At 52.0% G+C, this 13,332-nt stretch overlaps 1 protein-coding gene across 4 annotated transcripts in view; it reads left to right on the top strand.

Annotated features, from left to right (window-relative positions):
* The window catches only part of PODNL1 (podocan like 1), a 302,248-nt gene that overhangs the window by 128,081 nt on the left and 160,835 nt on the right, over positions 1-13,332 (top strand). For 2 of the 4 annotated variants that reach the window (XM_078685601.1, XM_078685613.1), the window contains exon 1: positions 1,970-2,164. The exons of the other annotated variants lie outside the window; for them this stretch is intronic. In XM_078685601.1, coding sequence (XP_078541727.1) covers positions 2,051-2,164 — 114 coding nt within the window. In that variant the 5' untranslated portion in view covers positions 1,970-2,050. Of the gene's footprint in view, positions 1-1,969; positions 2,165-13,332 lie in introns of those variants that run through there. 4 annotated transcript variants of the gene reach the window in all.

Here is a 13,332-nt window from a genome sequence, read left to right as displayed (position 1 = left end):
GAAGCGGGTCCGGCGAGGCGCTGACGGTGTTGGTGTCCTTAAGTGCAGGAGTGCACGGTCTTCTCTCAGGGTGTCAGGGTCAGCAAAAGTGCTTCAAGTAATCCGTTGAGGGTCCCAGGAGGTCAAGTGATGGTTCCGCTTTTAGCTCCGTAGGCGGGGGGCGTGGCCAGCGGGGAGAGCAGCCCAGGTGTGACTGGTTGGGCGCGCAGGGACTCCTGGACGCTGGAGTCCCTGCCTCAGTGCTCGCAGCCCCGCTAGCTCGCTCACCTGCCCCGCGCTCCTCTCAGCTCCCACAAACAGCTCCCAGAGTCAGTGTTACCAGCGCTGCGGGACCCGCGAAGCGGGTCCGGCGAGGCGCTGACGGTGTTGGTGTCCTTAAGTGCAGGAGTGCACGGTCTTCTCTCAGGGTGTCAGGGTCAGCAAAAGTGCTTCAAGTAATCCGTTGAGGGTTGATATATAACACAGCAACTGACCTACACCTAAAACTGTCCAATACTATTGACTTTGTCAATGGTTGTCAGCTGTGTAACATGAATGAGTAACAACAATGATTTTGTTGTAAGTAAATAATATCGAAAGTGTTTCAGTTCTGACATTGTGAGACTGGATTAAACATTACTGAGGCCTTTGGGAGACACAGTGGCCTTCAGAGTGTCTAACTCACTTCTGTTAGACATGTACGCCATATTTTTCTCCACATCTCGTCCAACCGCATATCTTGCACCTCATCTCTTTCCTCTTCTGCACCCTATTTTCACTCGTTCCTGAATGCCCTGTGCCTTCATGAAGGCCTCTTTCTGGAACAAATTATCTTTTGCACTCAGAGGAAATGTTTTGTTTGTTAATCTGATACCAGACCTGACTCCAAAGCTGAAAGTCGCTGGGAAGAGCGCCAGGGCTCTTGTGAGGTCTGTGCTGGCCCCCAGGTGCCCGCGGGAAACGTGGTTTTGCCCGTAGGGGCTTCTCAGAAGCCTGAATTCGTTCTTGTGGGCTAACAGTGGTTTGCCTGAGCTCTGATAAAGCCCTCTGTATGTCTAGCTGGACCACCATGCCTCTTAGACGGCTTGGCTGCCTCTGAGCACTGGCTCTTTGGCTGGACCATGGGTGCTCCTTAGACATCTGAACTGCCCTCGGTGGCTCCTAAGACTTTGGTCTGGCTCAGGGTCACTCAGTGGTCTGACATGACCTTCAGTGACTTCACCGTCGTCTGGCTTCATCTTCGGGACTCTCAAGAACTCTGGCCAGGCCTTCCGTGTCCGCAGGAGGTCTGGCCAGGGGTTCTGCTGGTACCAGACCTGTTTGGGCCTCATAAACTCAAAAGTAGACCTCCGGGGCTCTCAGGCGCCATCCACTGCAATCACGAGATCTGACTGGGCCCTCACACGATCCTGTGAAGTCTGGTGTCTCCCATAGTTACTCCTAAGACGTTCCTCCTGACCCTCTGTTTTACGTCATGCGACATGGATCCCTGCCCTCCCGGAGGCATGGCCAAAACCCCCCAAATTCCCGCTAGATTGGGTCGAGCCTTATGGACCCCGCTCCCAGACGGCGTGTCGGTCCCTCCGCTGCTCTCCGTCGACGTGGCCGGGCTCTAGCCCACTTGGACGAGTGATTACAGCTCCTCGACTCCAGCGAGTCCTGCCGGGCCCTCCGGTGCTCGCACGGCCCGCCCTCGCTTAGAAGAATCACGCAGGCTCTTCCCTGGCCCTCATATCTATTGGAGGGTGTCTTCCCACCTCGCCCTGGGAGCTGCCCTTTGGTCACACTGCCTACCCCAAGGCCCGCGGCTCCCCAGGGGCCTGGGTGGTGGCCGGGCTGAGGGGGACAGTCAGCCAAGGAGTGGGGGGCCCTGGGGACGGCTGGGAGTAGTGGCGCTGCTGCAGCAGGAATGCGCGAGCTAATAACAGGAAGTTCAGCGACGATGGGGCCAAGTTTACTTGAGAGGACGTCGCGAGCGCGTGCAGATGTGCGAAGCGCCAGCGGCATCACAGCCCTCGCGGTCCAGGAGCGCCGTGCCGCGCCTTACGCAATCCGACGCACGGGCCGCCGCATGCTGCTCCGGACAAGGCACAGTCTGCAGCGCCGAGAAACAGCCGAAACGCACGCCGGGCGCCGTCAGACCCTCGACGCCGGGACTTGCCGGACCCGGGCTGCTGCTGGCATGGTAAGCTAGCACTGGTGGGGAGGGGCTATCTTATTGCGCAAATGGCGGCGCGGGGTATTTAGCGCTTGGAAGACCGCGCAGAGCCCGCTCCACAGCCCTAGCCCCCCGAAGCGAAGGAGGCTCGAGACTGACGAGGTTTCCAGGCAGGCGCGAGCTTTGCAGTTTTCAAGGGTGCGAGAGAGTCCAAGAAGGGTCGATGCGGGTTTACCTGACTGGGGCATTTAAGGGGCAGATTTACAAGCCACTTGCGCCACTGTTGCGTCACTTTTCCCAGGTTAAAAGTGACGCGAAAGTGGCTTGTAAATCTGCCCGGAGTGTTCGTGTTCCGTCGTGGAGGGAAAACAGGTGTATGTATGATCAGGATGCTGCGCACTGCACAGTCTCTGCGCTGCGCAAATCCCTGCTCCAAGCACGTTGCGCTCTGTACAGTGCGATCCCAGTACTGTGCGTACTACACGTTACCAGCACCGCACAATTTGTGTGTTTCTGTGGGAACTGCACGCTGTGCGATCCTTTGAATAGTGCGCAATGCTTGCGTGATCATTAGGTGCGCACTGCGTGGGCCTGTGCGGGGTGATCCTTTGTATAGAGGCGCGCGGCGATCCTGTGCGCACTGCTGGCTTTTAAAGTACACACACGCGGCTCATTCTCTGCCCTGCTTAGTGAACTTGGACACAGTGCGCAGTTGCATGCTGACTGCGCGGCTCGAGTGTAGTCTGCGACTGAACACAAATAACAGTAGCCCCACTTTGGAAGGGTCAGAGGGCACGTGTATTTCCTAAAGGTGTGGAGTTTCAGACTAAGTGGGTCTCTGAGATGGGGACAGGGGCTTCTGTGTGCCAGGAACACTGCTGCACACAGGAGCGCGTGGGGTGTGGGCCAGAAATAACAAACAGCTGGTAGGGGCGATGGCGGGGGAGGTAAGTATGGGAGAAACAAGCGCATAGAGATCAAAATACCCCAACCGTGGCCTCAGCACCCCTGATATTCCCATAGTGGGAAACGCACCCAGGCGTGGCGGGAAATGGAAACCCTTCTTTATTCCAAGAGCACAGGCTGGGAATGGTGTCGCGAGGGGCGGAGTCAATTACAACCATCCTTTGTATTATCTGTTCTTCGAGCTCTCAACCCCAGCAAAAATGGCTCCACGTTAAAAATATTACGATAAAACCTTGTCTGGCTTACTTAATTGGTTATAAACATATTATAGTTTAAGCTAGGGTAGGGGGTAAGTGAACAGTTGTAGAGACAGGCCTGTGGAGCCAACAAGTTTCGCACCTAATGATAAACTAACTCTGCAGGTTAATGCATTTGCTGGAATGATTTGTGTGAATCATACAATCAGGTTGAAACATAAAAAAAGCGCATAGGGTTAATGTGCCTGCTGCAGTGCCTAGCGTGTAAGTCAGGGCCATAGATTTGTGTTATTGCACAGCAGATCAGTAGGTGAATGCTTATGTTGCAGAGATCTGTATTCCTACAGTGGGTTGCAATTTGCAACTTTATTTAAACAACTGAGTTGAGTGAGTCATGCACCACTTTTAACAGTCATAAGCAACCTGCTCAGCATAACTTTGAAACTTTGCAGGTTTGAACTCACACTTTCTTTATTCTAAGATTTATAAATTGGGTTGCATTGGGTAGCAATAAACACTTATTAAGTTGCACACATTTTGTTAGGATTATGTTTATGTGCTATAAGAATGATTATTATTAGTGTACTTTCACAAATCGAAACATATTTCTGGCATTTGCCACAGAGCATATATAGTTATGCATATTTTGCATAGATCCAGAGCAGGAGAAGGTTGAAAACCCTTTAAAGTCTCCATTTATCGCTGCTTAGAAACTTGCAAAGTTACAGTCCATGGGGGTTGTTTCTCTTGATGGACTACTGGTTGTGGTGGACACGCTTGACGTTCTTGGTGTGCTACGCATGACCTCGAGCTAGCTGTTCACAGCCATGACACGACTTAGCCAAAATAAAATAGATTATCTTTAAAGGGCGACCAGTGATGCATGGTACAGCCCTTTGGGGAATGTGCGGATGCTCCTGCCTGTGTCGGACAGAGGCATGATAATTTGCAGGGGTCAGACTGGGAATCTGGACGGTTCCCACGCTTTAAGCACGATCTGTGGCCTAACAATGTATCATAATTCTGAAAGCAGTACCCATTACTATTCCAGTGCTGAGGACCACACCATGGTACAAAAGGGGGTGGTGATGGACGGAGCATGTGAAACAATCAAACACTCACACCCAGTCAAAAGATCTGGGTTTGATCCATCACTGTTCTTTAGCCCACTCTGCCACCCCAGTTCAGACATGGCTATATGCAAATCAGTCTGACCCTGTGCCTCATGGGAACAGTCCAGCCCGAACTGCCAAGCCATGCCTTCCCTGGACCAGAAACAAGCTTCCGAGGACCGGTTTCTGGCATTCCAGCCGTCTTCAGCCCGGCTTGCTTGAATCCAGTGGCAAAGTGAGCAAGGGACTCACGTCTGAGCATACCCTGCCACACTTATGGCGGCCAAAGCGGTACAAAAGGGGGTGGTGATGGACGGAGCATGTGAAACAATCAAACACTCACACCCAGTCAAAAGATCTGGGTTTGATCCATCACCGTTCTTTAGCCCACTCTGCCACCCCAGTTCAGACATGGCTATATGCAAATCAGTCTGACCCTGTGCCTCATGGGAACAGTCCAGCCCGAACTGCCAAGCCATGCCTTCCCTGGACCGGAAACAAGCTTCCGAGGACCGGTTTCTGGCATTCCAGCCGTCTTCAGCCCGGCTAGCTTGAATCCAGTGGCAAAGTGAGCAAGGCACTCACGTCTGAGCATACCCTGCCACACTTACGGCGGCCAAAGCGGTACAAAAGGGGGTGGTGATGGACGGAGCATCCGAACCAATCCATTACTCACACCCAGTCAAAAGATCTGGGTTTGATCCATCACCGTTCTTTAGCCCACTCTGCCACCCCAGTTCAGACATGGCTATATGCAAATCAGTCTGACCCTGTGCCTCATGGGAACAGTCCAGCCCGAACTGCCAAGCCATGCCTTCCCTGGACCGGAAACAAGCTTCCGAGGACCGGTTTCTGGCATTCCAGCCGTCTTCAGCCCGGCTTGCTTGAATCCAGTGAGCAAGGGACTCACGTCTGAGCATACCCTGCCACACTTACGGCGGCCAAAGCGGTACAAAAGAGGGTGGTGTCCATCACCACCCCCTTTTGTACCGCTTTGGCCGCCGTAAGTGTGGCAGGGTATGCTCAGACGTGAGTCCCTTGCTCACTTTGCCACTGGATTCAAGCAAGCCGGGCTGACTGTTCCCATGAGGCATAGGGTCAGACTGATTTGCATATAGCCATGTCTGAACTGGGGTGGCAGAGTGGGCTAAAGAACGGTGATGGATCAAACCCAGATCTTTTGACTGGGTGTGAGTGTTTGATTGGTTCGGATGCTCCGTCCATCACCACCCCCTTTTGTGAGGCCCACACAATGTTTTGTCAGTGCACCTCAGTCTTGACATTTCCCCACCGTTCCAGAAAGATTTTCTGGATAAAAAAGCCTCACCCACGTAATATGGCATGCTTCATCACAGCTTCCTATCCCACCCTATTAAGATGATACTACCAGGGCACCACCTGCGCCCTCGAAACAGGCACGTTCCATGACGACTGGAAATGCGCCGAAGTCAAACCCCTCCTCAAGAAGCCCTACATTATCATGATAGCAGAGTAAGAAAGTGAATATGCAAGAATAATTAGTGAATAGCATTGTCACCATTTGACAGGCCCAACATTATCATGATAGCAGAGTAAGACAGTGAATATGCATGAATAATTAGTGAATAGCATTGCCACTGTATGACAGGCTAAGGCATCCAAACAACAAAGCAAACACAAGGAGATGATGGATGGAGCGCTGAAACTTTTCAGACACTCACCCCCAGTCACAGATCATGGTTGAATCCATCATCGCTCCTTAGTTCACTTCGCCACCTCAGTTCAGACCCAGCTATATGCAAATCAGTTTTTTTTTTTTATATTTTATTGCAGACACACAGAGATTACAATCATTCAAACAGTATTCCGGCATATGTAAATCAGTCTTGACCCTGTGCCTCATGGGCACAGTCCAGCCCGAACTGCCAAGCCAGGTCTTCCCTGAACCAGAAACAAGCATCCTGGGACCTGGTTCGGGTTAATACTCCTCATCAGCCAGGCTAGCTTGAATCCAGAGGCAAAGTGAGCAAGGGACCCACGTCTGGGCATACCCTGCCACACTTAGGGCGAACAAAGCAATAACAAGGAGATAACGGAGGGAGCACTTAAACTTTTCAGATACTCACCCCCAGTCACAGGTCTGGGTTGAATCCATTATCGTTCTTTAGCTCACTTTGCCACCTCAGTTAAGACCCAGCTATATGCAAAGCAGGCTTCACCCTGTGACTCCTGGTAACAGCCCAGCCCGAACTGCCAAACCATGTCTTCCCTGAACCGGAAGCATGCATTCTGGAGCTGGTTGAGAGGTAACACCCCTCATCAGCCAGGCTAGCTTGACTCCAGTGGCAAAGTGAGAAAGAGCCCACATCTGGACATACCTTTCCTGTGAGAAGTTGGCCTGGCATATGCGGTCCACTATTCTAGTGGGCACCTTGCACCAGTCCAAACGACCCTTATTGATGGTAGGTTAAAGACAACCTTTATAGAAAGCTATCCTAGTGGTAGCTGTGGAGAGCAGCCTTCAGGCTAACTCTTGGAGGAATGTAAAGCAGGTTGTTTAACCAGTCTATAATCTTGTGAATGACCAAATGGAAGGAGAACCACACCAGGTATATATATATAAAATATATGTATTTATTCTAAATACATCCCACTAGTCTCCTTATGAGGCTAGAGGCAAAAGTACATTCAGTAAACTTATTAACACACAGTAAATTAGCACAATATACGTTGAGCCCTAGGGGCGTACCAAACCATATATTAAGAAAGTGGTATAAGAACCACGACTTGCATAGAGACAATGCCTAGAGCCTGTAGAACTGCTGGGGCCACCAGGCACCACCCAAGGTAGTGACAGGGGACCCACGGGGGACGCGTGCAGTGTCTAAACACAGCCGCGAATCACCATTAACTTCTGTGGGGAAAGTCACTGTTGGAATTTCAAAGATAAAGGACACTTAGAAGAGGACTTGGAGCAAACCCCTTTAGAACTAGAGGGTTCTAGAGTCAACACCCACAAGAGCACCGGAGTGCTTGAGTTACCTCACCCAGGGAAGCCGGGTGCATAGGTGTCTTGTGGTGTCGGGTTTCGTCGTCGTTTTCAATGGCGATCTGCTGCAAAGTGCTGCTGGCGTCCAAGTGGAAAGTGTTCGGTGTGATACAAGCCTGGATCGAAGATGAGAAGAACGTGAAAGCAGAGGGGACAGAGTCTGGGTCACTTGCCAGTGACCAGGGGCACAATAGTCGAATGCCCACCGATGTCAGGTGATTTCAGATGAAGAAGGTGAAGCTTGACTCTTCAGCCACGCGGACCAGGAGGCGTCGACGACGGCCAGGTTCTAGATTCGAGGTGTCCCACGAAGGATGTCGAGTGCTGTGGTGTCGGTTTATGGATTGGACCAAACAAGCCTTGTCAACAGCAACCCACGCAGAAAGCAGAAATAGGCTTTGGTGCAGACCAGCAAGGTCTGAGGGACTCACCACTTGGTAGGGAGTCAGGGCACATCTGGAGCAACCAGGGAAGCCCAAGGAAAAGTAGAGTTACCTTCCAGGGGACCCACCAGTCGACGGACCAGGGATCGCAAAGGAGTCTCGAGCGGAAATACAAGAAGCGGGCTCACGGAACACTTGTAGAGAGTAGGTCTACAATCTTCAGTGCAGATGATGCTCGGGGCTTGGGCTACAAGTAACCCAAAGCACAACTTCAGGAAAGCTCGGAAAGTCAATGCACTAGCAAATGTGCACGGTGTCCAGGAGTTCCGGTTCCACGTCACTCGTGAGAGCTACAGGTCTCAGCTTTGCTGGGGACTCGGGTCGGCCTTCGAGAAGACTGGAAATCCTCTTCCTGGGCAGCAAATACTTCGGAGTCCGGCGGGAGCTTCGGAGATGCAGACCGGCAAATGCTTCGTTGGTGCCTGCTTGAGCAGTGGAGTCACTCCTTGACCCCAAGGGAGATTCTTCCGTCCTCTAGTCTTTAGTAGAGCGTCGAAAGTTCCAGGATTCAGTTTTAGAGTTTCGTCCAGGTGTAATCTAAAGTCCTGTTGCCAGGGTTCCCTTACTTATACTAAGAAAAGGGATTGGACATACTCTGGGGACCCAGCCATGGGAGGGTCTGGAAAGAGGGGTGGCTACACCCATTTCCTTTGTCCAGTTTCGCGTCAGAGCAGGGGCTGGTAGCCCCTGCAACCGGTTTGAACTGGGCTATGCACAGGGACACCAAATGTGCCCCCAGTGCTGACTTCAAAGCACTCTCAGAGTGCACCCACCCAGCCCCGATACACAAAAGCCTGCCTGGGAGGTGGTTACACCACTCTGTGACAGGAAACCTATTGTCGGAGTTTTGGTCAGCAGCAGGAGGCCAGGCTCATGTCTGTGGCTGCAGCATCCATTTTGTGATGCAAGGGCTCTTTTAAATTATTACCGGTTAGACCAGTGAGTACAGGTCTCTCCCTCTAGAAGGGTGGAATACTACTCGCGCTGCCAGGACTGGCGGGTGGTGGGGGTGGGGGGGGTTAGGATTCCAAAGTGTTTGACACCAACCACGACATGTTTCCATGCAGCCATTCCAAAGTTAGCATTTACCGCAAGGTTATAATGCACTTAAGAGTATACGGTCTGGCTGCATCACAGAACAGCTTCAGAGAGTAGGCTCTGAAAGCTGCAGAGGGGCCCAGCTCATGCATGGGCACCCTCTCACACAAAACCAAGCACTCTGCCTTCAGGATTGATATGCCTGCCATAGGAGTGCCTGATAGGTTTATATGTGTCAGTGATTAAAGGTAGATATAGGAAACCTATATCTTAGTAAGGGGTGCATGCACCACCTTACCCAGGCTGCAGTAGCAGTCCTGTGGTGCCATTTTGGAAGACTTCCCAGGGGTGAACCAATCAATCAATCATGCCATTTGTATAGCGCACTACTCACCCGGGAGGGTCTCAAGGCGCTTGGGGGTAGGGGTATGCTACTGCTCGAACAGCCAGGTCTTGAGTTGTTTCCTGAAGGCGAGATGGTCCTGGGTCAGCCGAAGGTGGATGGGGAGGGAGTTCCAAGTCTTGGCAGCCAGGTAAGAGAAGGATCTTCCTCCAGCGGTGGCTCTTCGGATGCGTGGTACGGCTGCGAGGGCGAAGCTGGTGGACCGTAGCTGGCGGGTGGGCGTGTAGAAGGTCAGGCGGTCGTTGAGGTACTTGGGGCCCAGGTCGTGGAGAGACTTGTGTGCGTGGGTGAGGAGCCGGAACGTGATCCTCTTGTCGACGGGGAGCCAGTGCAGGTTCCTCAGGTCGCTGGAGATGTGACTGCATCGGGGGACATCCAGGATGAGTCGGGCGGAGGCGTTCTGGATGCGCTGGAGTCTTTTCTGTAGCTTGGCTGTGGTTCCGGCGTAGAGGGCGTTTCCGTAGTCCAGTCGGCTGGTGACGAGTGCCTGGGTGACAGTCTTCCTGGTCTCGGTCGGGATCCAGCGGAAGATCTTGCGAAACATACGCAGGGTGTTGAAGCACGATGAGGAGACGGCGTTGACTTGTCTGGTCATCGAGAGGGAGGGGTCCAGGATGAAGCCCAGGTTGCGTGCATGGTCGGTTGGCTTGGGTGCGGTGCCCAGGGCTGGGGGCCACCAGGAGTCGTCCCAGGCGGAGGGCGAAGATCCCAGGATGAGGACTTCCGTCTTGTCCGAGTTCAGTTTCAGGCGGCTGTCCTTCATCCACTCGGCGACGTCTTTCATCCCTTCGTGTAGGCAAGTTCTGGCGGTGTCGGGGTCTCTGGTGAGGGAGAGGATCAGCTGGGTGTCGTTGGCGTAAGAGATGATGTTGAGGTTGTGCTGGCGTGCGATGGCTGCGAGAGGTTTCATGTAGATGTTGAAGAGGGTGGGGCTGAGTTAAGATCCTTGCGGGGCGCCGCAGATGACTTCGGTGGCCTCGGAGCGAAACGGGGGGAGGCGGACTCTTTGTGTTCTTCCGGCGAGGAACGAGATGATCCACTCCAGTGCTTTCTCTTGGATACCGATGTTGCTGAGGCGCTGGACTAGGGTGCGGTGGCAGACCGTGTCGAACGCAGCGGAGAGGTCCAGGAGGATGAGGGCCACTGTTTCCCCCTTGTCGAGCAGGGTCCGGATGTCGTCGGTGGCTGCGATGAGGGCGGTCTCGGTGCTGTGGTTGGCTCTGAAGCCGGACTGCGAGGGGTCGAGGGATCCGTTCGTCTCGAGGAAGGCGGTCAGCTGTCTGTTGACGATCTTCTCGATGACTTTAGCAGGAAAAGGAAAAGGGAGGAGCGAGATGGGGCGGAAGTTTTTGAGATCGGTGGGGTGGCATAATAAATACATGCTTCAGCCCCTGGTAGGCCTCTGGGGTACCTATGCCCTTAGTACCTAGTGTACAATATACTAGGTACTCACAAGGGTACCTCAGTAACCAAACTGGAGTGTACCTATTGTACATGGAATCAATTTAGAGAGGAAGCAGCTAGGTTGGGGTCCTGGATAGCAGGGCCCCAGCCAGACTATAGTCGAAAAACAGTGAAACACCAGCAAAAAGTGGGTGTAACCATAGTAAGCAGACCCTACACTCCCTCCCCCACCCCCTCCCAAACGCAGGGACATTAAACTAACCATGACCAGTTGAGTCTTCATATTCTAAGGGGAAATATCTGGAGAGTCCATCTGCATTGGCATGGTTACTCCCAGGTCTATGTTCCACTGTATAGTCCTTCCCCTGTAGGGAAATGGACCACCTCAAAAGTTTGGGGTTTTCACCCTTCATCTGTTTTAGCCATAAGAGGGGCTTATGGTCTGTCTGAATAGTGAAGTGAGTGCCAAACAAGTATGGCCTGAGCTTCTTCAGAGCCCAAACCACAGCAAAGGCCTCCCTCTCAATAGCTGACCAACGTTTCTCTCAAGGGTCAGCCTTCTGCTAATTAAAGCTAATGGTTGGTCCTGATCTTCATCGTTCAATTGTGACAGCATAGCCCCTACCCCCATCTCAGATGCATCTGTTTGGACAATTAATTCTTTGGAGTAGTTAGGACTTTGCAGAATTGGTGTAGTGCACATGGCCTGCTTCAGGTCATGAAATGCCTTTTGACAGCTGACTGTCCACTGAACTTTCTTAGGCATTCTTTTTGAAGTTAAGTCATCCAGGGGTGTCACAATGTTACCATACCCCTTGACAAATCTTCTGTAATACCCAGTCAGGCCCAAGAAAGCTCTGACCTGAGTCGGGTGGTTGGAGCAACCCAGTCCATGATGGTCTGGATTTTGCTCTGTAAGGGTTGAACCTGGCCTCCACCTACAAGGTGGCCCAGGTACACAACCTGACTATCCCCTATCTGGCACTTACTAGCCTTGATAGTTAGGCCTGCTTTCCGCAGGGCCTCCAAAACATTTCTCAGGTGAAACAGGTGATCCTCCCAGATGGAGCTAAAGACAGCAATATCATCTAGATCTGCTGCACTATAGTCTTCCAGGCCTGTTAGGACTTTGTTCACCAACCTTTGAAAAGTGGCAGGTGCATTTTTAAAACCAAAGTGCATTACCACAAATTGATAGTGCCCACTAGGTGTTGAAAATGCTGTCTTTGGCTTTGCATCATCAGCTAATCTGCCAGCTGTAAGATCAAATGTGCTCAGATACTTGGCTGAGGCCAAAGTATCTATGAGCTCATCTGCTCTTGGGATTGGATGGGCATCTGTCCTAGTGACTGCATTGAGACCCCTGTAGTCTACACAAAACCCCATCTCTCTCTTACCACCCTGGGTGTGAGGTTTAGGTACCAAGACCACTGGACTAGCCAAAGGGCTATCTGAGGGTTCAATAACTCCCAAATCCAACATCTTCTGGACTTCAGTCCTGAAACAGTCCCTGACATGATCAGGTTGCCTGTAAATCTTATTTTTAACAGACAGACTGTCCCCAGTGTCTACTTCATGAGTGCACCAGGTAGTCTGACTTTCAGTCAGTGAAAACATGTTCCTATGCTGATTAAGCACCTGTTTACAACCAGCTTGTTGCTGAGCAGTCTGGCTGCCTGCCAAGGCTACACCATCAACTGACCCATCATCAGGGTTCTGTGAGAGCAGGTCAGGGAGTGGATCACTCTCTTCCTCCTGTCCCTCATCTGTAGCCATGAGCATGCCCATGTCTGCCCTGTCAACGTTAGGTTTCAGTCTGTTGACATGAAGCACCCTAGGGGCTCCTCGGAGTTTCCAGGTGTACCAGATAGGCAACTCTCCCTTCTATTCAACAATGGTATGGGGGCCACTCCACTTGTCTTGGAGGGCTGCTGGGGCCACAGGCTCCAACACCCACACTTTCTGTCCTGGCTGGTAAACAGCCAGCACAGCCTTTTGGTCATGCCAGGCTTTCTGTAATTCCTGGCTAGCCTCAAGGTTTTTCGTTGCCTTTTTCATGTTTTCAGCCATCCTGGAGCGGAGACCAAGTACATAGTCCACTATGTCCTGTCTAGGCGGTTTGAGAGGTAACTCCAATCCCTCCTTCACCAGACACAATGGTCCTCTTACAGGATCCCCAAACAGAAGTTCAAAAGGGCTGTAACCAACCCCGTTCTGAAGAACCTCCCTGTATGCAAATAAAAGGCAGGGCAGTAGGATGTCCCATCTATGCCTAAGCTTTTCTGGGAGACCCTTGATCATACCCTTGAAGGTTTTGTTGAACCTTTCAACTAAACCATTGCATTGTGGGTGATAGGGCGTGGTGAATTTGTAACTCACTCCACACTCCTTCCACATTGCAGTCAAGTAACTGGACATAAAGTTTGGACCTCTGTCGGACACTACCTCCTTAGGGAAACCCACTCTTGAGGACACTACCAAGAGGGCTCTTGACACCACAGGGGCTGTAGTGGTCCTAAGGGGAATTGCCTCTGGGTACCTAGTGGCATTGTCCACCACCACCAGGATACATTTGTGCCCAGATGCTGTCTGAGGATCCATGGG

This window comes from Lissotriton helveticus, chromosome 1_1 (assembly GCF_964261635.1).
Source record: "Lissotriton helveticus chromosome 1_1, aLisHel1.1, whole genome shotgun sequence".
Lineage (NCBI taxonomy): Eukaryota > Metazoa > Chordata > Amphibia > Caudata > Salamandridae > Lissotriton > Lissotriton helveticus.
The sequence above is the reverse complement of the archived record's forward strand: the minus strand, read 5'-3'. Positions and strand labels throughout refer to the sequence as shown.